Source organism: Astyanax mexicanus, chromosome 6 (genome assembly GCF_023375975.1).
Source record: "Astyanax mexicanus isolate ESR-SI-001 chromosome 6, AstMex3_surface, whole genome shotgun sequence".
Classification (NCBI taxonomy): Eukaryota; Metazoa; Chordata; class Actinopteri; order Characiformes; family Acestrorhamphidae; genus Astyanax; species Astyanax mexicanus.
In genome coordinates, this window is record NC_064413.1 from 5,118,700 (window position 1) to 5,141,277 (window position 22,578).

Genomic DNA, 22,578 nt, shown 5'->3' on the forward strand with positions numbered 1-22,578 from the left:
AATCTGCATCTCCATAAAAGCTGTCAGCAGAGAGAAGCATTAAGTGCTGTAAAATCTTTAGTCTTGATAATAAAACACAGTGGATCAACACCAGCAGATGACATGTCTCTTTATCCAAACCATCACTGATTGGTGGAAACTTCACACTAGACCTCGAGCAGTTTGGACTGGGTGTCTCTCCACTCTTCCTCCAGACTCTGATCCCTTGATTTACAAATGAAATGTAAAATTTACTGATGATCAGTGATGGTTTGGAGAGACATGTCTGTCATCTGCTGGTGTTGATCCACTGTGTTTTATTATCAAGTCTAAAGTCAGTGCAGTTTTGTTTTCCCCCAAAATCTTACATCACTTCCTGCTTCCCTCTGCTGCTGACAACTATAGAGATGTGGATTTCATTTTCCAGCAGGACTTGGCACACTGCCAAAAGTACCAATTAGGTCTAATATAATATTCTAACTTTCTAAGATGCTGATTTTTGGGTTTTCATTGGCTGTAAGCCATAATCATAAACATACATCTATATAATATATATATATGCGCTTCACATTTCGAACTGAATAACTGAAATAAAGTAAGATGTACCTGTACTGGTTGGTTAATTTGGTGAATGTAGTCACTTTTACTGTCCACACTCTTTATCTTTTATCTTCAGCAGGGTAGTGATTCTCTTGTCCAGGAATCAGCTGGATATTATATTATATTAGATTTGTTTGTTCCTGATGAAACACAGTTCTGGACCGCAGCTCTGCTCTGCTGTAACCCATCATTCAGCTCCCTCAGGAATACACCCACCTCTTAAACCCTTAAACCTCTCCGTTTCTGAGCTTTATTTTTTTCTTTCTTTCTTTCTTTCTTTCTGAAGAAAGGATGATAAAGGGTTGAGGCTTCAGGGCGCTGCAGGATGCTTTGATCATCTTCAATTAAAAAACAAAGAAAGAAAGAACCTGTTCTGCTTTAATGAGGTGTGTAGAACATATTCACCCTCTCAGAAGCAGCGAGTCTTCAGATCTGACCACAGCGTGATTCTCCCTTTTCATTAACCAGCCGCAAACTCCCACAGCTTTATTATGCATTTTTAATATAATAACATTCATCAGGGCATTATTTGATTTACATCGGGTTCAGAAGAGTGATCACAAAACAGAGGACGAAAGAAAAACTGGTCTGAGAGAAAAAGGGATTGGCTGAATCCCTTCATAACTTCATAAGCCAGGGAAGCTTGACGCCCAGGCAGCACCAACCTTTACCGTCTTCATCATCAGCAACCTTAAAACACAACAGTGTCCCAGAACAACATTATCCAAAAATAACCTGAATTTAAATTATAAAAACGAAGAAACTACCAAACCATGCAGACGACCAACAAAAACACCATCTCAACAACCAGAACTTTGACACCGAATTCCGTCCGAGGTCCTCAGGTTCTCTTGTTCTGTGGCTTTCTCTCCGTCCCTCTCTTCTCCGGCAGCTCTCTAGAGCTTCCAGGGCACGTGGAACTCAGTGATGGGGAGCGGAGTGCAGTGCGTCGTCTCAAAATTCCTCATGTACTTTCGAGCCTGAAGGACACACGGCAAAATACACATCAGACACAAGGACAGCTGGACGTGTACAGTAGTGTGGGACAGTTTGAATAGTTTCTGTTTAATTATGAGCTAAAACATAATCAGATTTCCTAAAGTCCTAAAAGTACAAATGAGACAAATATGATACTAGGACTAGGATTTACTTATTGAGAAAAATGATCCAATAGTAAATATTAGTGAACGGCTAAAGTATGTGAACCTCTAAAATTAGCAGTTAGTTTGAAGATGAAATTAAACTCAAAATTTAAAGAACAGGGATCTATCAATCAAAGTCTGCTCTTCACATTTCTGCATATTTCTTAATATTTCTCTTTACAGAAATATAGGAAATTCTAGGAGGTTCATAGATTTTTTAACCACCAATAAAAAAAAATATATATATATATATATTTGTTTTTTTGTAGGGATGTGCTGAAATAAAATTTGAGAACTGAATAAATCAGATCAGAATTACATTGGTTATATGGGATGTAAAACATTTAATTTAAGCATTTTGAATGATTAAATGGTTGGAACAGAGCTGTAGAAGCTAAAATGACACTGCCTAGAGTATTAGACATGACTTTCTCTCTCACCAGGAAAAGAGCAAGCTGCCGTCTGCCTTCCAGCATCATGTCCTCACCTGATAACACAACAGCATCATGTTAATTCACTATCACACTTTAGATACACTGTATTACTATAGTTTAATGTGTAGTTTCAATGATGTATGGCCATTTTCTTCATAAAAACCTAAAGAAAAATTGCTAGTAGTTCATGTCAGTAGTTAGCTAACTAACTAACAAACTTCCCCATTTCATCTTTAATGGTGTGACAGAAGGGACATTGCACTTTTCCAACAAAAGAAGCAGCGGTGAACACGGTTTGCACTGAAGAACCTAGTAGCGTAATTTACACACTATAAGGCACAATCTTTAAAACACTTTAAATTTCCCCAGAAATTGACAGTGTGGTCTATGTATGAATTCTACCAGTCAGGTATTAAGGAGCAGTAAAGCCACTCTGCTGAAGTACAGAGTTATAGTATATTATAGAGTTCCAGTGAAGTTTTTCCAGCAACGAGGATGGAGCAGTATTAGCACTAGCCGCAGTGCTAGATCTTTAACCATTCAGAGGTGAGTATATCTGACTGTAGCCTGCATGTTTACAGTGTTAAAACAAACTACGTGGGACAAACTGGGCCGAAGTGTAAGTGCTGATTGGTGGGTGCTCACCGACGCTCCAAGGGAAAGGTGTTTCTCGGTCTGTCTGATAGGACTGGAGTACAGACAGACACCAGTCGTCATCAACCTCGTACCCGGAATACACAGACGCTGAGAGAGGAAGAGGAAATCACATCATTTAAATGCTCTAAAATGTACTTTTTCATTTAGATTCCTTAAAAAAGCCAAAAGAAAAGTTTGGAAACACCCCTTCTCATTTAATGTTGTTTTTTGTGTATTATTTTCTATTGTAGATTCATAGATTAATATTGAAGACATCTAAACTATGAAGCAATTATGAAGTAAACAAAAACAAACAAGCCAAAATATCAAGCCACATTTAGCTTTTGACAGATTTACCAACTCTTGGCATTATTCATTGTCTCAGTCAGCTTTATAAGGTAGAACCCGCAATGGTTCTCCAACTGTCTTACAGGCGTTCTAGAGGTGCTGGCTGCTGCTTTTTCAACTGTGTTTCTGTATAAGCCTCCTTTATTTCACTGAATTAGTGGTCTCTGAAGGAAGACAGGATTTTAACTCTTTCATTTAGAAATGCAAATAGATCACCTCTGATTGGCTAACATCACTGCAGCAGAGAACGCCTATCTGCCTTCCCCCCCTCACAAATTTACAGCTCTAAAACTCAAAAGAACAAAATATTTTTAGAGATACAGCCTTATTTATAAAGATATAGCACTTTAACTGCTAGATAAATTTAACCCTTAAACTTCACTTTAAATAAATGTTATCAATGCCACAGGGCGAGCGGATCTCCCCAATCTTCCCTATTGTATTTCACAAAGAACAAGAAAATGTGGATTTTAGCAGAAGGAGCTCTTTAATTTTAATCTACAATGCAGGAAATAATAAAAATAAATAAAACACATTCATGAGAATGTGTCCAAACTTTTGACTGGTACTGTAAACAGTAAACACCCACCTTCCTCTATCTGCGACCCTGCAGACAGCCACTGTCTGACTGCTCTGAGACTGTCCTCCGTCATCACCTTAGGATACCTGAGAGAGAGAGTTGTAGAATATTTAGTGTTTTACTTGTGCTAATGCTGTTGGTATTAGTACAATCTACAATACTGGCACTGACACGGTGTAACGATATATACAGGTGCATCTCAACTAAGTTAAGTAAAGATAAGCCAAGTAAACAAAACTGTAATTCTTAAAAAAATATATTTTAAAGTCAAACTAAATGTTAATCTACACCGATTTCTCTCCGGGAAATGAACGCTTCTGTTTATTTACAGTAAGCTTAATATTTCCAGATTTCCACTAAGGCTGGGTGCAGCAGCATTAGCATTAGCAGCTAACCCCTAGAGCTAGTCGCGCTAGTAAATCCCGCCAACAGAGCTACCCTAATTTAGTTTCGTTCTTCTGGACCTTAGTTTAAAGCACCTTTCATACCTGCTGTTGTGGTTCTGACCAAACAAGCTCAGTGTGAAAGCGCCCTGAGACAAAGGTGAGATGGTAATGAATGGTACTGCTTCAAAAGCGAGTGGAGTATTATCCCACCTGTACTGGAGTAGCCGGAGAAGAAGGTCATTGCCTCTGTTGGACATGATGTCCTCTGGTCCCCTGCATCACATCAGAGAAACAGCAGAGGTAAATATTCAGTGTAAACCAGCTATCAAACACAACTTTAATTTAATCACTAGAGATGCACCATCAGTGCTACCTGAGACATATGTGAGTAAAAAGTACACAGAAAAAGGCAGCTAATGTTTTGGTTAAAAAAAAAAAAAAAAAGGAATAATCTTACAGCTAATTTAGCTAGCTAGCTTTTACAAATGTTACTTAGCTAATTTTACTATCCTAGCCCTGTACAGCTTGTATGTTTTAGCTGGAAACAGCCAGTTAGTGAAGAGATAGTAAGCCGATACAGATTGTGATAAATGATGCTGAATGCTGAGAAATTTAGGGAGGGAAGCAGAAAGCAGTGTGGGCCTAAACACTGCTATACAATTTTTTTTTTTTTTATAATTTTATTTCTAATTTTTCCCATTTTCTCCCCAATTTACACGGCCAATTACCCAACCCATTCATTAGGACTCCCCCTATCACTAGTGATACCTCAACACACCAGGAGGGTGAAGACTAACACATGCTTCCTCCGATACATGTGAAGTCAGCCACCGCTTCTTTTCGAGCTGCTGCCGATGCAGCATTGCCGAGCAGCATCACAGCGCGCTCGGAGGAAAGCGCAGCGACGCGGTTCTGATACATCAGCTCACAGACGCCCTGTGCTGCAGACATCACCCTAGGAGTGATGTGGGGAGGAGCGCCATCTACCCACCCAGAGGGAGCAGGGCCAATTTTGCTCCCTCTAACGCCGGCAGCTTGATGGCAAAGCTGCATGAGCTGGGGTTCGAACCGGCGACCTCCTGCTCATAGTGGCAGCGCTTTAGACCGCTGGACCACTGCTATACAATTTTTAATTAAAGAGTCACTGTTCAGCATAAATTATGCTGCTTTTCATTTATTTTCAGTTGAATATTTTTGGTTGTCAAATATTTGCTGTATCTCTACTAATTAGGCTACAGAAGGCGTGGCTCTGACTGCAGGCGGTTCTTACGTGGTTGTGATGATCTCATCTTTGGTTCTTCGGATCAATAGGACTGGTCCCTGGTACCTGGAAACAGAATGAGTGATGGTATAAACGGCTCAACCGCGGTTACAGTATTTATGATCATATTTCCATTTAAGAACTGTTAATAGGAAAATGTGATGTAAGGCGTCTTACTTGCAGAGCTGCTCTGCGTTGTTCAGGTTCATGTACTGCCGGACGGTGTGGGTCACCAGCGGCCCTGATCAAAAACACACAGAGTGATTCTAACATCAGAGGCAACATTACAGCAACGTTTTTTTTAGGATGCTTTAGGATGGTATAAGGGACACTCACTCCAACTGTCAGGCATGACTTTTAGGGCGAGAGGCAAGAGGTCATCAAACGAGGCATCTAGAACCAGAGCACGGATCTCAGGATATGACATCACTGCCCAACTGGCTGAAGCAGAGACGGAAAAAAAGGGAAACGAAGGAAGGAATGTGGAAAAAACATACAAATAAATAATTAGTTCTATTTGTTATAGCAATGATAATGAAAGTTCTTTATTCAGTCAGTTATTCATCACATAATACAATAATTATCAAAACCACAAACACTGTCAACAAAATAGTGACTGAAAGGACCAGGCAGGAGCATAATGCTTAAAATGATGCCTGTCCTACATAACAAATTAAGCTACCCTTCAACATTTTTACAGTATATAAAAAATAAAGAAAGAAAAGTAAAAAGCCAAAAAATTATATAAGATCAATTGAAACTTTCAGGAAATGTGGGCAGTGTGCCAAGTCCTGCTGGAAAATGAAATCCGCGTCTCCATTAAAGTTGTCAGCAGAGGGAAGCATGAAGTGCTGCAACTAATGACTATTTTATTAGTCGACTAATCTGCTGATTAATAGCTTGATTAGTCATTAAGTCGCGATTATTTTTTGTCAAGCCCTACATTTGTACTTCATACTGGTATATTATGTTCACACAGGCTTGATGTTATGTTAAGGATATTGTAGGATACTTTTATGTATTTTTTTTTACCTTTTTCTTTCTTTTTTCCAAGAAAATAGAAAAAATAAGGATGCTCAGGATATGACCATTTTTTTATAGTTGCTAATTGTTGTAGCCCCAGAAGCATGAAGTGCTGTAAGATTTTGTGGGAAAACAAAACTGCACTGACTTTAGACTTGATAATAAAACACAGTGGATCAACACCAGCAGATGACATGCATGTCTCTCCAAACCATCACTGATCATCAGTAAATTTTACATTTCATTTGTAAATCAAGGGAGAAGAGTCTGGAGGAAGAGTGGAGAGACACACAGTCCAAACTGCTCGAGGTCTAGTGTGAAGTTTCCACCAATCAGTGATGGTTTGGAGAGACATGTCTGATATCTGCTGGTGTTGATCCACTGTGTTTTACTATCAAGTCCAAAGTCAAAAAATAAAAAATGTGCCAGAGTAGATTTTGAGCTCCTTAGGTATGCATACCTTTTACAGTATGTAACAGAAATACAAATGCTATAAATAAAAGAAATATAAATCAAACTAATGCAGAGTGGCTGGTCAGTCCTCACTGACTGTTTACCTGTGAAGCCCCCTATAGACCAGGCGTACACAACTATATCATGTAACTGGAAGCCCAGTTTGTGTACAGCGAACTGAATGACCACGTCCATCGCATTAGCCTCGTTCTGAGGGAAAGGCACACCCTAAAAGAGAGAGATATAATGGCACTGAACATTTTTTCCATTTATTCTCTTTTTTAAAATTTGAATACCCACTATAAAAACTTGCGTCTTAAGAATAACAACTGTGATCAATCACAGTTAATCACAGAATATTGTTATAATTAATCAGATTACATTTACACCACTACTTACACGACAAATGAACCATGTCATGCCCTGCATCCCCGAGATAAGCATCACAGTAAAGCAGTGAAACCTGAGTTTCCACATAGCAGAGTGCTAAAGCTCAGCAACAGGAGCGCTATTGTTATCTATCAGAGCAGACTTAGGCTTACTTACTGTACTGCCTGCAAACCCTGGATGATTCCATCCCAGTACTGAGTACCCACCTGCACAGAACAGAAAAGAGCAGAGAGGCAGAACATTATAGTTATACAGAGATTTAAATCAAGAGTTCAGTCAAAAATGAGCTAAACCAATAGCAATCAAACCAGCAAGAACATGTATAAAGCTATGAAGCCAATGTACAAAAGGTATGTCTGAGTTCAGAAACAATAATTGGTAGAATAACCCAGATTTTTAGTCTTTCACAGCTAGGGTTGCAGCGGTAACCGGTTTCACGGTATACCATGGTATCAAAATGCACGGTTATCATACCGTGTGGGTTTGCTTATTACCGGTAAAACGCAAGCCAGCGGAGAAACTCACCAGCGCATGCGCAACTCTGCTCCGCTTCAGCTACTCACAGCACACAGCGGTGAGAACAGCAGAAAGTGCATCAGACTAAACAAATCTCCGTCCGCCTAAAAAAAGGCTAAACTAAAATCAGCAGTGTGGGACTATTTCGGATACCCGCCGAACGCACCCGAGGATGGTTATCCGATTTGTAATCAATGTGGCCGTAAAGTCACAGCTAAAGGTGGACATACGTCAAACCTGTTCCCCCATCTCCAAGAACACCACCCCGCTGCGCAGCGCAAAGTATGTGTTTAGTTTATAATTTTAATCTGAACCTAAATAAAACCTCTTTGTAGTCGAGCACAACCCATGCGGTAAGCGCCCGCAAAAGCGCTGAGAGCGCTGAGAAATTTGGGCACGCAGGTACAGGAGTGAAGTGCGTGCTACGATGGATTCACGTGTCCGTGTAAAGGTCCTGGCCGGACTGGATGTGGAAGACGCCATTCATTTACATGCGTTCATTTTCAAATTCTGACGTGCCTGTTTTTCATGTGTTAAAACCAGACTCGCTGTGAAAGCCTTAAAATAGAAATCTCTATTGTGAGGATCATGTCAGAAATAAATCCCCTCTTTCTGCAGTATCTGGTTATATACCAACTTGGCAGTAAAACGGACGTTTACAACAGTTGTTGATCAGACACTGACCCAGGCTCAGTTTATTAAATATTTTAAATAATATTTAAATAATTTAAACTTAAATAATTGTACTGAATATTTTAAATACAGATATTTACTTCTTAGAGGACATGTAATGTGTGTAATGTGTGTGTGTGTATATATATATATATATATATATATATATATATATATATATTTTTTTTTTTTTTATATGCACTCTTAATGCCCTTAAGAGTAGTGGAAAAACCCGGTTTCCTTCACCTGATGGTGTACAGTTTATTTTTTTTAAGGAGACATTATCTATATAATTCCAGGTTTCTACAATAAATAGTTAATTGAACAAAAAACCTTTGTTGTAATTTCTTTAAGGGTCAGTTTAATAATATATGTAACAAACTGTGATACCGTGATAACCGTGATACCGCGGTATTTTCTGAGACGGTTATCATGCCGTGAAAATCTCATACCGTTGCAACCCTATTCACAGCTTTCATGTGTCTGGGCATGCTCTCCACTAGGGGTGGGAATCGTTTACTATCTCACGATTCGATTCGATTCCGATTTTGGGGGCCACGATTCGATTCAAAATCGATTTTTGATTCAAAACGATTTGATTTATAAAAATTTCTGCTTCTGGCTTATGAATCTTATTGAAAAAAGCCTCCAAAATATACACTGGTCCTGGAGCAGGTAATGTGTTACAAAAACAATAAAATGTGCAGGAATGTGGGTCCTCAGTGACAGAGGAATCACTGGGATATCACAATGACGTTAATGAACAATAAATAAATAATAAATAACACTGCTTTATTACCAGGCTACTAGCGGTGGTGTGTAGGTGACGCTGCTGGGCTGATGTGATGATAGCAGTGGAGCGCTAAAGTTCAGGAGCAGCTGCTGATTAACTAGTTAATTTAAGGTCGTTGTATTTCTTCAGAAAGGGGGCAGGAGGTGGAGAAATTAATTCATATGGTCCATTCCTTAATTCCTCTGTGATGAGGAGCTGAAATTAGCTCTGATTAGCTTATTGTTATTTTTCCGTTCCGCCTTAAATGCTGCAGCCCGCTGCCACCTGTAGCGTTATTTAAGGTGGAACTGGAAAGTTAGCTAGTTAGCTAGCTAACAGTTACTGAAACTAACTACTAGCGATCTTTTTTATGCTTGTTATGAAGCATTCTGCCATAAAACATTAAAACTACACGTTAATCTAAGGTAATATAATGCTTGTTCTGCCATCTTACCGGTGATTCTCAAACACCTACGCTCTGTGTGTGTCTGGAAGATCTCCGTTTGAAGGGACAAGCGCTATCCCCAGGGTTGCCAGGTCCAACAAAAATACCCAGCCCAAAATCAGTCTAAAACCCGCCCCTCAGAATCGATTTTGGGACATTTTAAATCGATTCTGAATCGTAGTAAATGAGAATCAAGATTCTTATGTGAATCGATTTTTTGGCACACCTCTACTCTCCACCAGTCTTTCACACTGCTTTTGGGTGACTTTATGCCACTCCTGGCTCAAAAATTCAAGCAGTTCAGCTTGGTTTGGTGGCTTGTGACGCTCTATCTTCCTCTTGATTATATTCCACAGGTTTTAAATTAGGTTCTGTTTTTGCATGTACATGCACTTCAGCCAGCTGCCATTTGCCATTCTTTTTATAGGTCACTTGACGTCATCCTGTGATGGCTGACTGACATTCAAACAAGTTGACGATCAATCTTAAGACCTAATCCCCACTGAAAACCTCTGAATGTAATCATGTAAGATGGAAGTTGGTCACAAGCCATCAAACAAAGCTGAACTGCTTGATTTTTGTGCCAGGAGTGGAATAAGGTCCCCCAAAAGCAGTGTAAAGGACTTGTGGAGAGCATGCCAAGATGCATAAAAACTGTGATTAAAAATCAGGGTTATTCCACCAAATATTGATTTCTGAACTCTTAGAACATTAGCATTGTTGTTTCTAAATGAATATAAACCTGTTTTTAGGCATTATTTAAGGTTAATTATTCTGACCTTTACACATGTTTGCAAATAAATGCTCTAAATGAATAGAATAAAATATTTTCATTTGGAATTTGGAAGAAATGTTGTCAGTGGTTTATAGACTAAAACCATAATGTTCATTTTACTCAAATATATACCTATAAATATTCAAATCAGAGAAACTGATTATTTTGAAGTAGTCTCATATATAAAACACAAACACACTAATCAACAAGAGTCATCTTAAAAGTCATATGAAAAGTGCAAAAAGACAAAAATGGAGGTAGTATTTTTTTGTAAGAAAATGTGCCAATCTGTTTGTTCATTATTACAGTAAACATGAATTAGTGAATTAGTGAGTTTTGACCAAATACGATTTTGATTTGGACCTCCAATATGCCTCGACCAATCAAATACCACCTGGAGTAATGGAAAGACTGTGAACATTTGATAATGGGCCAAACTGTTGATTTAAATTACGGCTTAAAAACACAGATTTACCATCCAGTGGAGTGTTCATGCAGCCCACCTCGTAGAAGCCTGCATTGCCCTCACAGCAGATCACCTGTAACGCAATGCGCCAGTATGTCAGTAGAAAAGTTATTTCATATGTCTGAATGTATTTTAATCTTAAATTATCCATTGTTTTAATTTCTCCTTCAGGTTCTTACCAGAGTTTTCCCGTGTGGTCCTCTTTGTCCCCTTCGATCCACAAACATGGTGTCAATCTCATTACCATCACACGCCACCAACTTGTTCCGCTGTCCATCATACTGCAAACAAGCAGAGAATGAATAGCTTAGTGCAAGTGTATTATTTAAAACTGTAAACAGAATGAAATAAAAACAGGTTTTGCAGCTTAAGTGGTTCCAGGCAGTGGTTAGGGCGTTGCTTCAAGGTCACCAGGATGAGACACTAGGTGGTTGCTATGGTGTTTCAGGCTAAGATGATGCTAAGTGGGCTGTACGGTGCTATATTGTTGCTAACGTGTTCTTATATGGTTTCTTTTGTGTGTCAGATGGCTTCTGAGGTGTTCTAAGTTGCTATAATGGCTCCTATAGTATTTCAGGTGGTGAAGCATTTAGGTGCTCTTATCTGGGACTAATAACTGATTAACTTATCATGTGCAACAGAGGTAACTCTTGGTCTTCCTTTCCTGGGGCAGTCCTGATGAGTGCCAGTTTTATCATAACGTTTTTTTTGATGGTCTTTGCAACTGCACCTAAGGATACTTTCCCAAATAAAAAATGTTTTATTCTTTACTTAGTTAAGTAGTTCTCATCATAATCTGGATTAGAACATTATTCAAATATTCACTATTCACTGTATACCTGCAACTCTACCTCTTCACTACTTTACTTTAACTGATGCTCTCAAACACTTTATTAAGAGACAATCATTTCAAGTAATTAACTCTTGATGAGTTCGGCACAGCTGTTAACTGAAAGCCTGAAATTCCAGGTGATTCTACCACATAAATCTGACTGAGAAAATCAAATCCAAGATGTCATCTAAGCGCGAGGTGCCTACATTGAAGAATGTAAAATATAAAACATATTCTGGTTTGTTTTACACTGTTAACCAAAAAGTTTTTTTTTCATAGTTCGGATGAATTTAGTATTACACATGCAAAACATTTTAAAATAATGAAACACCACAGAAATGAAGGCGTGTCCAAACCTATGACTTGTACTGTATATGTAAATACTGTGTAAAGTGTATGTGTATATTTAATGATTACCTCCTCAATAAGCCTGGCTTGGCCCTGTTGCAGCATTGGTCTCATGGCCTTCTGGAGCAGACCCACAGAGCCTGGGTACAGCATCCTCCGGCCAAACGAGTGAGCTATAAGATAACTACAACACACACACACACACACACACACACACACAAATATACATCCAGTACAACTGTGAGTTTACAGTACGTATGGGTGTTACATACAGTTGTATATGTTTGTATAGATGCAGTGTGTTATATAATAAAGTAAGATATGCTGTACAGAATAATCATATAACAGTTTGTCTGACAGTGTTGTGTGTTATATGAAATAGAACAGCAGCATGCGAGGGTTACCTAATAATGTGGCATGGAAGTGTTCGTACTGAATTCAGCAGGCTGTCTGCGGCCCCTCTGTGTTTGGGCTCTGGCTTCAGAAGGGACACGCCCCCTTTAGACAACTTTCTGTAAATGAAACAAGAGGCTGTTAGCAATGATTCCTTCCTTTTGCGGTTCCTATGGGCGAGGGTTATGATCCAGTGCATGTTTTACTGCATCTTTTACAGATTTTGCAAGACATTTTAATAGTTTAATGAAGTGCTTCTTAAACTGTGGTACGAATGCACTGGTGGTACTCGAAGCATCCAGAAGTAAAACACTAGATGACCTCAGAAAAAAAAACAGTCATATTGCATTCAAATATTAAGGACTCTCTAAATCTATTTCGTTTTTACCTGTAATTTTCCTAGTATATGTGTGTTTAGGGATTTACCCATTAGAACCTTTAAGTGTAAGCTTCCGCTTCCACTTCCACTTCCACTTCAGTCCTGGCAGCTCAGAGGAGCAGGCGCAGTGATAGACTCCTCTCTCTCTGCTGCAGGACTGAGAGGTTCCGCAGGTCATTTGTTCCTGCTGGAATTAGACTGCTGAACACCTGATGTGTGTACTTAATAAGCACCATTTAGCACTTTTTTTTGTATGCTTTTTGTGTTACTTCTTTATTAGTATTACTATTATTTTTATTATTTGTGTGCTGTTGGACAAATGAATTTCCCCATTGGGGATTAATAAAGCATCCATCCATCCATCCATCCATCCATCCAACATTGTTTTATATGTTGGTCTTTCCATCCATCCATCCAACATTGTTTTATATGTTGGTCTTTCCATCCATCCATCCATCCATCCATCCAACATTGTTTTATATGTTGGTCTTTCCATCCATCCATCCATCCATCCAACATTGTTTTATATGTTGGTCTTTCCATCCATCCATCCATCCATCCAACATTGTTTTATATGTTGGTCTTTCCATCCATCCATCCATCCATCCAACATTGTTTTATATGTTGGTCTTTCCATCCATCCATCCATCCAACATTGTTTTATATGTTGGTCTTTCCATCCATCCATCCATCCATCCATCCAACATTGTTTTATATGTTGGTCTTTCCATCCATCCATCCATCCATCCATCCATCCAACATTGTTTTATATGTTGGTCTTTCCATCCATCCATCCATCCATCCATCCATCCAACATTGTTTTATATGTTGGTCTTTCCATCCATCCATCCATCCATCCATCCAACATTGTTTTATATGTTGGTCTTTCTTTCTTTCTTTCTTTCTTTCCATCCATCCATCCATCCATCCATCCATCCATCCATCCATCCATCCATCCATCCATCCATCCATCCATCCATCCATCCATCCATCCATCCATCCATCCATCCATCCATCCATCCATCCATCCCAGAAATACAGTTTTACTGATAGGTGCTACTTGTAGGTTTTGGTTTGGTCATTGGTGGTTTGTTGTCTAAAAACTTTAATAACCACTGGTTTATTGAATGTATATTATGTATATTAACCTAAACATTACAAAGCATATTATTGGACAAATGTACACATGCCAGATGTAGTTCTTTTTAGGAATCTTAGGACACTTAAATATGTGTAATTATTACCCCCCGCTGTTATGTCACAGGTCAAATTTAGTTATAAAAATAGTTAAAAGTATTTTTTCACTATGAAATTTCTTCTGCTTGCTTTAATAAGTGTAATCAACATATAATATGAAAATGGTTAATGTTACATTATTTGCCTCCACCCCCTGCGAAAACTACAAAAACTACAACAAAATTGCAATGTTATGTTTCAATGTTATATAAAACTATTGTTTTATATGTTGGTCTTTCAAAAGTAATAAAGTAGTGAAACATTATAAAAAGTTTGAACGTGTTTTTTTTCATTAAAATACGAGTGAATTATCCTAAATGAACCATTACCTGTTATAGGTGAGGAACATCACTGCACTAAATATTGACTATATTGATAATAATTAGCAATGGAGCAATTAGCAATTAGTAATACAATATTCACACTGCTTGTTAGGATTTTTTCAGACATCTTTTGGATAATTAAAACATGCACCAGGTCAAATGAACCTGGGAAAACCATTGCTGTTCCTGACAAATGAACGTAATAGGAGGGTTAACAGAATGAATACGTTACTTTGATTTTCACCATGTTAAATAAAGAAATTAATTGATTTATTCTATTGTGAGGAAGTTATAGCAATAATCGTATTAACAGGAATATTTATGTATTTTATGAAGTACTTAATGACAACTGACAAAAAAAAACTAACACTGTCATTTTATTATTTGTGTTATTTATTTATTTTCCTGTGCTCTGTACTGCGCTCTTGTATTGCCTTTGTAACTCAATATCTTGGTGATCAGTCATGTGATCAGTCCTTCCTCTATCTGCTCTGCTCTGCTCTGCTCTCAGAGTTGCAATATTTCTACACTGAAAATATAGTCTCTGTGACAACTTTAGGATAGATTAAGCTTCTAAAAAAACAAAAAAATATATATATTTTTACTGGACCTGGCAACCCACAATGAACTCTCAAGGAATGTCTATGGTGGAGTTGCAGCTTATGGTAAACGCCCTCTCTGCTTTCTCTCTATTGCTCCAGAGACAGCAGATGACACTATACATGAGATTCAACAAAGCTTTCAGTATTATTAAATTGAAAGTCAAATATCCAGATGTGTAAATATCTAAAAACATTTATATATAAAAACAGAGGAAAACGTACGGATTGCTGACTTCTTTCCAGCTGAAGTCTGCAGGCCAGTGTGAGAAGTCGAAGTCATAGCTGGCGAGTTTTTTCTAAAGGGGGCGGAGTAAACACACAAAGTGCCACAATTACATCAGTGCCATTACAGTGCTGTCTGTGGGGATGTTGAGCCAGACGTTGCTGAGGGTTTACCTTGTTGCTGGGTGTGTGGCTCTTCCTGGTCTCCTCCAGAATGGTCATGAACTGCAGATACTCAGGGTTTCTCCAGCGACCCCAGCCTAGCAACACACACACACACACACACACACACACACACACACACAAAAACACAAACACACAGAGTTATGGGTGATTGTTTTGCTCCACTGAGGACAGATGGCTGTGGAAGATCTATGTAGATAATGCTCTGTGGGTGTGCTGCAGAAGGTAATGTGTAATTAATGAGAACAGGTTATGAAAGTGGATTATCACTGAGCAAAACAAAAGCAAAACTGTGATGCTACTGGGCAATTGAAAAAGAGGCGGAGTCTGACTCTACATCTACAGGGGTTGGACAATGAAACTGAAACACCTGGTTTTAGACCACAATAATTTATCGTGGTGACGGACAGTTCTGGTGGAAACAGGAGAATTGAGGTGCACATTGAATTCTGCGTGATTTGATCAGCCGTGGTTTTATGTTTTTTTGGATACAATCCAGGTTAGCACCGGAACATCTCTTTCAGACAGCTTCCTCTTACAGCGTCCACAGTTAATCCTGTTGGATGTGGCTGGTGCTTCTTGGTGGTATGCTGACATTACCCTGGATACCGTGGCTCTTGATACATCACAAAGACTTGCTGTCTTGGTCACAGATGCTCCAGCAAGACGTGCACCAACAATTTGTCCTCTTTTGAACTCTGGTATCAGACACCCATTATGTTGTGTGTATTGCAATATTCTGAGCAAAACTGTGCTCTTACCCTGCTAATTGAACCTTCACACTCTGCTCTTACTGGTGTAATTAATGAAGATTGGCCACCAGGCTGCTCCAATTTAGCCATGAAACCTCCCACACTAAAATGACAGGTGTTTTAGTTTTTTTGTCCAACCCTAGAATGTCTTCACCCTCCTGGTTTTGGGGCATTACTATTCATAGGAGAGTCCTAATGAGTGGAATGGGTAATTGGCTGTGTAAATTTGGGAGAAAAAAGTTAAAATTACTACAAAAAAAATAAATAAATAAAATGTAACTGCCACAGTGGAATAAAATGAATGAGGACAAGTCTTGATATTCCAGTATCAATTACTCACCTCTGAGACAGGCAACTCCCAGCAAACACACCAGCACCGTACCCACGTACTGACTGTATGGGGCTAGTTTACTGCTGCAGATGTAGCCTGAAAGACAATCAAAATCAATAAAACAAGACAATATTCAATGTCAAAGCAGCATTATGAAAGAATTAGTATTTTTGCTCCTGGGCTCCCACTATAGGGGGTTTAAGCACACCCCCCCAACCCCTCATGGACAGCTGTACACGTGCATTTGTTGACAAGCTGTCAGATACACGAGCCGAATCTTCAGAGGAAGTACAATAATATTAAAAGATTTTATTATAATAAGTAATGACTTGGGTTACACATTCTATTATGCAGTTCTGGAGAGAGTATGGAGAGTTCAAGTTTCATACTGCATTTGCATCGTTCAGGCCCAGAGCCAGCAATTACAGAGATGCCATTTCCCTTTACCTCATTCAGTGTACCATCAATATGATTCTGGAGCTGATATTAAAGAAAAAAAATAATATAAACAGTTTTACAAACAGCATTCTTTGGGGAACTAAGGCTGATCATGGTTCAGTAGTTCTGGAACTCTGGTCCTTTGGTCTAGAACATTGGTTCCAGCACCCTTTCACACCTTCTTTTTTTGGGTAAAACCCAATTAAAAAGTCTGAAAGTCTGGACCAAAAAAGCAGGTGTGAAAGCACTCTATGCTTACCGATACTGCCACTTCAGAAATATTTGGAATAGCATTCTTAGACACCAGGACACTCTAAAAGGGTGCTTTTTAGAGTTAAAGTACTCTTTTAAATGTGTATTTTTTGCTGCGACACATTTCTATATTTAAAAACATGTTTAATTACATGATATGTAATTCTAAATCGTGTTACACGATTACATTTACAAGCAAACTGCACTGCAGAATAAAAACCAACAAGCACACACAATGTCAACATTTCACCATATTTAAATCATGCTAAAACTCTTCTGGTCAAAAGCACAAATATGATACGGACTTAAAGCCTGACATCTGGACATCTTTTCACGAGTCTCAAAGAGCTATGAATAAGAATTACTGCACCATGCTTATGCTTATATCTCCTGCAATGAAAGAAAGCAGTCTGCACACTACATACTAATAGATCTAACCTAAATTAATGATATCAGAACAAGATAAAAGTTACCTTTCTGCAGATACAACACAGTCACTAACGCAATGCCTGCACACATAAAGACCATCACAAATCTGCACAATTATTACACACCTTGTTCAGCTGTCTCCTGAATTCAGTCCCACACTGGAGCCCATCTGTGTAAAGCCACCCGCTACACATGCTACATGTGGACTGTTCCACACACATGAAGAGATTAGCAGCGAGACAGAACAGAAGGTCCGTGCGGTAACGGTATTAATAGCATGACTCATTCCATATCATCATAGTAGATGAGGCAATCATTATGCCAGCATCATAATCACAGCCCATAATGAGGGGAAAACCAACCCCTGCTGCTCAACAACACACGTCAAGCAATGGAGAGATTCGGCCATTACTAATGTATAAAAATGCTTTAAATTATATAGATATAAAATATAGGTCTATTAAATATCCGGCTTAGTCTGTTTAAAATGTAAACTAGCCCAATAGACATTCATAACTGAATACATTTTCATTTTGAACGGTTTGCAATTAAGGCTTTTTGACGGCCATGGTTAATATTAAAAGTAGCCTTAAAAAAAAAAAAAAAAAAAAAAAAAAAAAAAAAAAAAAGCATCCTGTAAACTTAAAATTTTGACTGACTGATAGCAGAACAGATATCGGAGAGGATGATCACATGATTCACCAAGATATTGCATTACACAGGCAGTGCAAAGACAATTATTAATAATACAATAAGTAAATTGTTATACATAAAGAAATAATATCTAAATAATTAAAGGACAATATTTTACGGACTTACATATCCCCGTTAGTAAAATAACTACAATAACTTCCTCACAATATAAGAAATTACTGTATTTTTTGCACTATAAGGCGCACTTAAAATCCTTTAATTTTCTCAAAAATCGTCAGTGCGCCTTTAAATCCAGTCAGGTTAAAAGGAGCAGTAAAGCCACTCTGCAGAAGTACAATGTTTCACAGGAGTTTCAGTGAAGTTTCTCCAGCACCGAGACTGGAGCAGTATTAGCATTAGCCGCTAACCACGCTAAGCAGTAGCTCTTTCACCATTCAGGGGTCAGTATTCTCAGCCTGTAGCCTGCTGCTAACCCCGGTAAACACTGCTGGAGCAGCATTAGCCTAAGAACTTGCTCATTAAGCGCTAGCTCTTTCGCCGTTCAGAGTTGAGTATATCGGACTGTAGCCTGCGTGTTTACCAGGTTAAAACAAGCTACATGGTACAAACCCCTAGCTAATATCACCCTGGGTAACTGGAACAGTAAGGGTTCCTCATAAACTATTACTATGTCCTGCAAAATCTGTCTAGGACTCAAAAGGTTTAGCTGTAAAGATGCTGTAAAACATGCATTGGAACATAATCCTCCAGACTACGAACCACAATGTAGCGCATGGCAAAAATAATTATGACTAATTAACGAATCGAAACAATAATTGGTAGATTTGTCGCCTACTAAAATAAGCCTCAGTAGCAGCCTTAGTATCATCATCATCACGTTGCTCACTTCTAGTTGTTAGCTATATTAGCCTAGCCTATATTAACTAGCTTGTTAACTTGAGCTGGATTACTGCTATACTAGTAGCTGTTAGTAGTGTTTACCTTTCCTGTACAGATAGCAGAGGATGAGAGGAGAGCTGTAATAAGACAGGGACCACAGTGCTGAGGCCTGAAGGGACAAAAAAAAAAAACATTAACATATAAGTGATAGAAGCACACTGTTAATTTTGGAACATTTTTAATAAACAAATCTGATCTGAAATCATATCAGAATTGAACAGAGGTATCAATTAACCAAGTAAAAACAGTTAATTACCTTACTTAAGTAGAAATGTTGGTTATCTATGCTTTACTGGAGTAATTATTCTTTAGACGACTTTTTACTTCTACTTCTACTCCTCACACAATTATGTGAACTCTTTTACTTCTTACATTTTAAACATACATTCCAAAACACATTCCGAAACATATCCAGGCCTGAAAATTTCTATTTTGAAATTCCATGAGTTTTTCAGCTCTTTCATGACTGTACTAATTAGGGGTGTGCCATATCGTATCGTACGTGATAATATTGCCAAAAAATTTTAAATATCGTCAACGATATTATACCCTGAAATATCATGCCATATCACTTACCCCCAAATTATCGCGTCAGAGTACTACTTTTTTGCCATTTTTAGCAAAAGAAAAATTCACACTGTTCTCATTTCCCATTATATATCTACTAGAGACAGATTATATCTGTCTAGTATAATTTATTTTACTTAAATCCTGGATATATGAAGATATTCAAAGTGCCTTACTAGTATTATGACATTGTTACAAATGTGATTTTTTTTTATTTTTAATATCTCAGTTAGCCATACCATATTGCATGCAATAATACAATTCTAAATATTTTTTCTAATTCAATGTTTTGTCATATCGCCAAAAGTACTGTTATCGTGAAAATACCATGAAATATTGTGATATTAATTTAGAGCCATATCGCCCACCCCTAGTCCCAATATACCAAAAGAAACCAGTATAGTTTGGTTATTACACCATACTGTACTTTAATTTTATGCTTTTGTTTTATTTATTTTTTTTTTTATATAATGTTACATGGCATGTCTACATCTAACACAATGAGATGTACAAGTGGGTCATATATATATATATATATATATATATATATATATATATATATATATATATATATATATATATATATATGGCAGCTTATAGTCTTACTAGATTCTTGTTGTAAACTTAATAAACAGTGTTTTATGCTTCCTTGCTCTAAAACATCCAATTATCAAAAGTCAAAACAATATTATCAAAAGTTAAAAAAAGATTATTAAAAGTCAAAACAAACATTTTGGTTATATTAATTGTATATATCCACAGGGGCTCTCAATCTTTCAAAAAATACAATTAAAGCCATGGAGGGTAAAGCTTTAAGATTTTAAGAGTAAGTAAGAAAGGACTTACCCAACCGAGGATACTGTCTGTGTGTCTTTCCAAAGTTTTCGGCTGATAATCCCAACCCTGTAAAGGTGACAGTGATTTTAATGCACAGAATAAAAACAGCAAAACAGCCACTTTCCCCTATTACTCGAACTATCCGTTCCACCTTAAATGGCACTCTTGTTACATTCTGGCGCCTCAGGATGATAACGCTACAGCAGGAGCATTTAAGGTGGAACGCGAGATTAAAAATAAGACTTGGGAATATGCTGAAAATCTATCTAAAACATAAACTACAGCTATCAGAGAGGTCTCAGATTTCCCTTTTATAATCCTAACTGATAGTTAAGACTCTCAAAACCTAATTTCAGTGATTAATTTGTGTACATTTACAGTTATTCTGACAGACTGACATTAGCTAGTTAGCTAACTACAGTGCTAGCTAAGGTTAGCCTGTCAACTCAAAGCCCTGCACTTCCCTAGCGGCTCTTAACGAGCCCAAACCCCGAGTTTTAGCCCGTTTTGCGGGCTGTTAAGAAGGGGATCAGCTCGTACCCGCCTCCCGGCTCTTCCCTCAGGTCGGGGCTGCTCGAGCGGGCGGTGGATCCGGTGCAGGCTGGGCCCGAACAGGCAGCGGAACCACAACCAGCCGGCCATCCTTCCTCGGTCGACGGCTACGGAAGCCGGAGTGGGTGAACTGAGCTAATTCAAAACATTCAAAACTGTAAATATAAAACTGTGATGTGTACATTAAATTCTATTCAATTCTACAGTTATATATGCTATATATTAATATATATGCACAAATACTGCAGGTGGTAAGAGGCTATACCTTATTAAACTCCTGTTTAAACATCTGTAAAAAATTAACATCTTATTTCTGACAATTTTATATAAGGACAAACAATGTTTTTTAAAAAGTTATTTTAAATGTAAAAAAAAATTAATTAATCCACTACATAAGCAATGTGCAATATTTAAGGTGATAGCTGCATAAATTGTTTTTTAACACATTATAATGCTTATGCATTATAATCTAAGTCTTTCATTATTATTATTAATATTCCCCATTTGAAAAACATGGAAAATTAAGCGTTCAGCAACATTTCAAACTAGTGATCACCTTTTTTGAGCTACAAACACTGCAGTTTGATCATTTATGCTTTTAATGCTTTTAATGTAAAAAAAAATCTAGTACATACACAAATTGCAATATTTGAGGCAATAATAGTTTCATAATTTTGAAAAAAGTCAAACACACACACACACACATTAAGGATGCAGATAAGTGCAGATGCAGATAAGTGGCAGTGCAATAATGCAATGATGCTTATTTGCTTTTAAGAAGCCTTCTCTTTGGAAAAATTCTCATTATTTTAAGATAATTTTTTTAGATGCTTAAAAGTTATTTTAGACATTTTATTATCTTTAAAATAACTTTGAGGTGTTTTCACAATAGTTATCTCTTTTATTCTTCGTATTTCAACTTATTTGTCAAATGTTTGTAGGCAGAAATTAATATATGTGCATGAATCACTATATGTGTGAAATGCATTAGAAAAAAAAAAGAAAATAAAAATAAAAATATATATATATTTGTAAAGTATTTATAAAATACATTTGAAAATTTTTAATTAAAGTAATGCATTTGCGTTATACTTAAAAAAATAATAATAAATATATATATATATTTTTATTATTATTTTTTTATTATTATTATTTTTAAGTATAACGCAAATGCATTACTTTAATTAATTTTTTTCAAATGTATTTTATAAATACTTTACAAATATTTCTTATACAGAATTATTGCCTTTAATAACAAAAACAAAACTGAAGACAAAAAGTTACGCACACAGGTTTGTGTATGACAGCACTGATTTACAGCATTTACTGTATTTCCGTTTGTTTGTTTGTTATTTATAAGGCCCCGAGTGGAACTGCATGATTGACCAAAGTAATGTGACCAGTCCACTGTGGGACATAGATCTATATCAG

The 22,578-nt window shown here is 37.5% G+C and overlaps 1 protein-coding gene across 1 annotated transcript; it reads right to left on the reverse strand.

Moving 5' to 3' along the window:
* Positions 1–1,064: 1,064 nt before the first annotated feature.
* abhd16a (abhydrolase domain containing 16A, phospholipase) lies at positions 1,065–21,276 on the reverse strand. Its single transcript, XM_022674324.2, has 20 exons — positions 21,136–21,276; positions 20,605–20,661; positions 19,234–19,300; positions 16,489–16,575; positions 15,388–15,473; positions 15,214–15,287; positions 12,463–12,570; positions 12,128–12,242; positions 11,058–11,159; positions 10,888–10,951; positions 7,389–7,438; positions 6,947–7,070; positions 5,703–5,807; positions 5,544–5,607; positions 5,376–5,432; positions 4,316–4,378; positions 3,729–3,805; positions 2,801–2,899; positions 2,162–2,208; positions 1,065–1,559 (listed from the first exon to the last, which is right to left on the reverse strand). Exons 1-20 carry the CDS (start codon positions 21,235–21,237, stop codon positions 1,476–1,478), a joined length of 1,632 nt encoding a protein of 543 aa, XP_022530045.1. The 5' UTR covers positions 21,238–21,276; the 3' UTR covers positions 1,065–1,475.
* Positions 21,277–22,578: the final 1,302 nt, after the last annotated feature.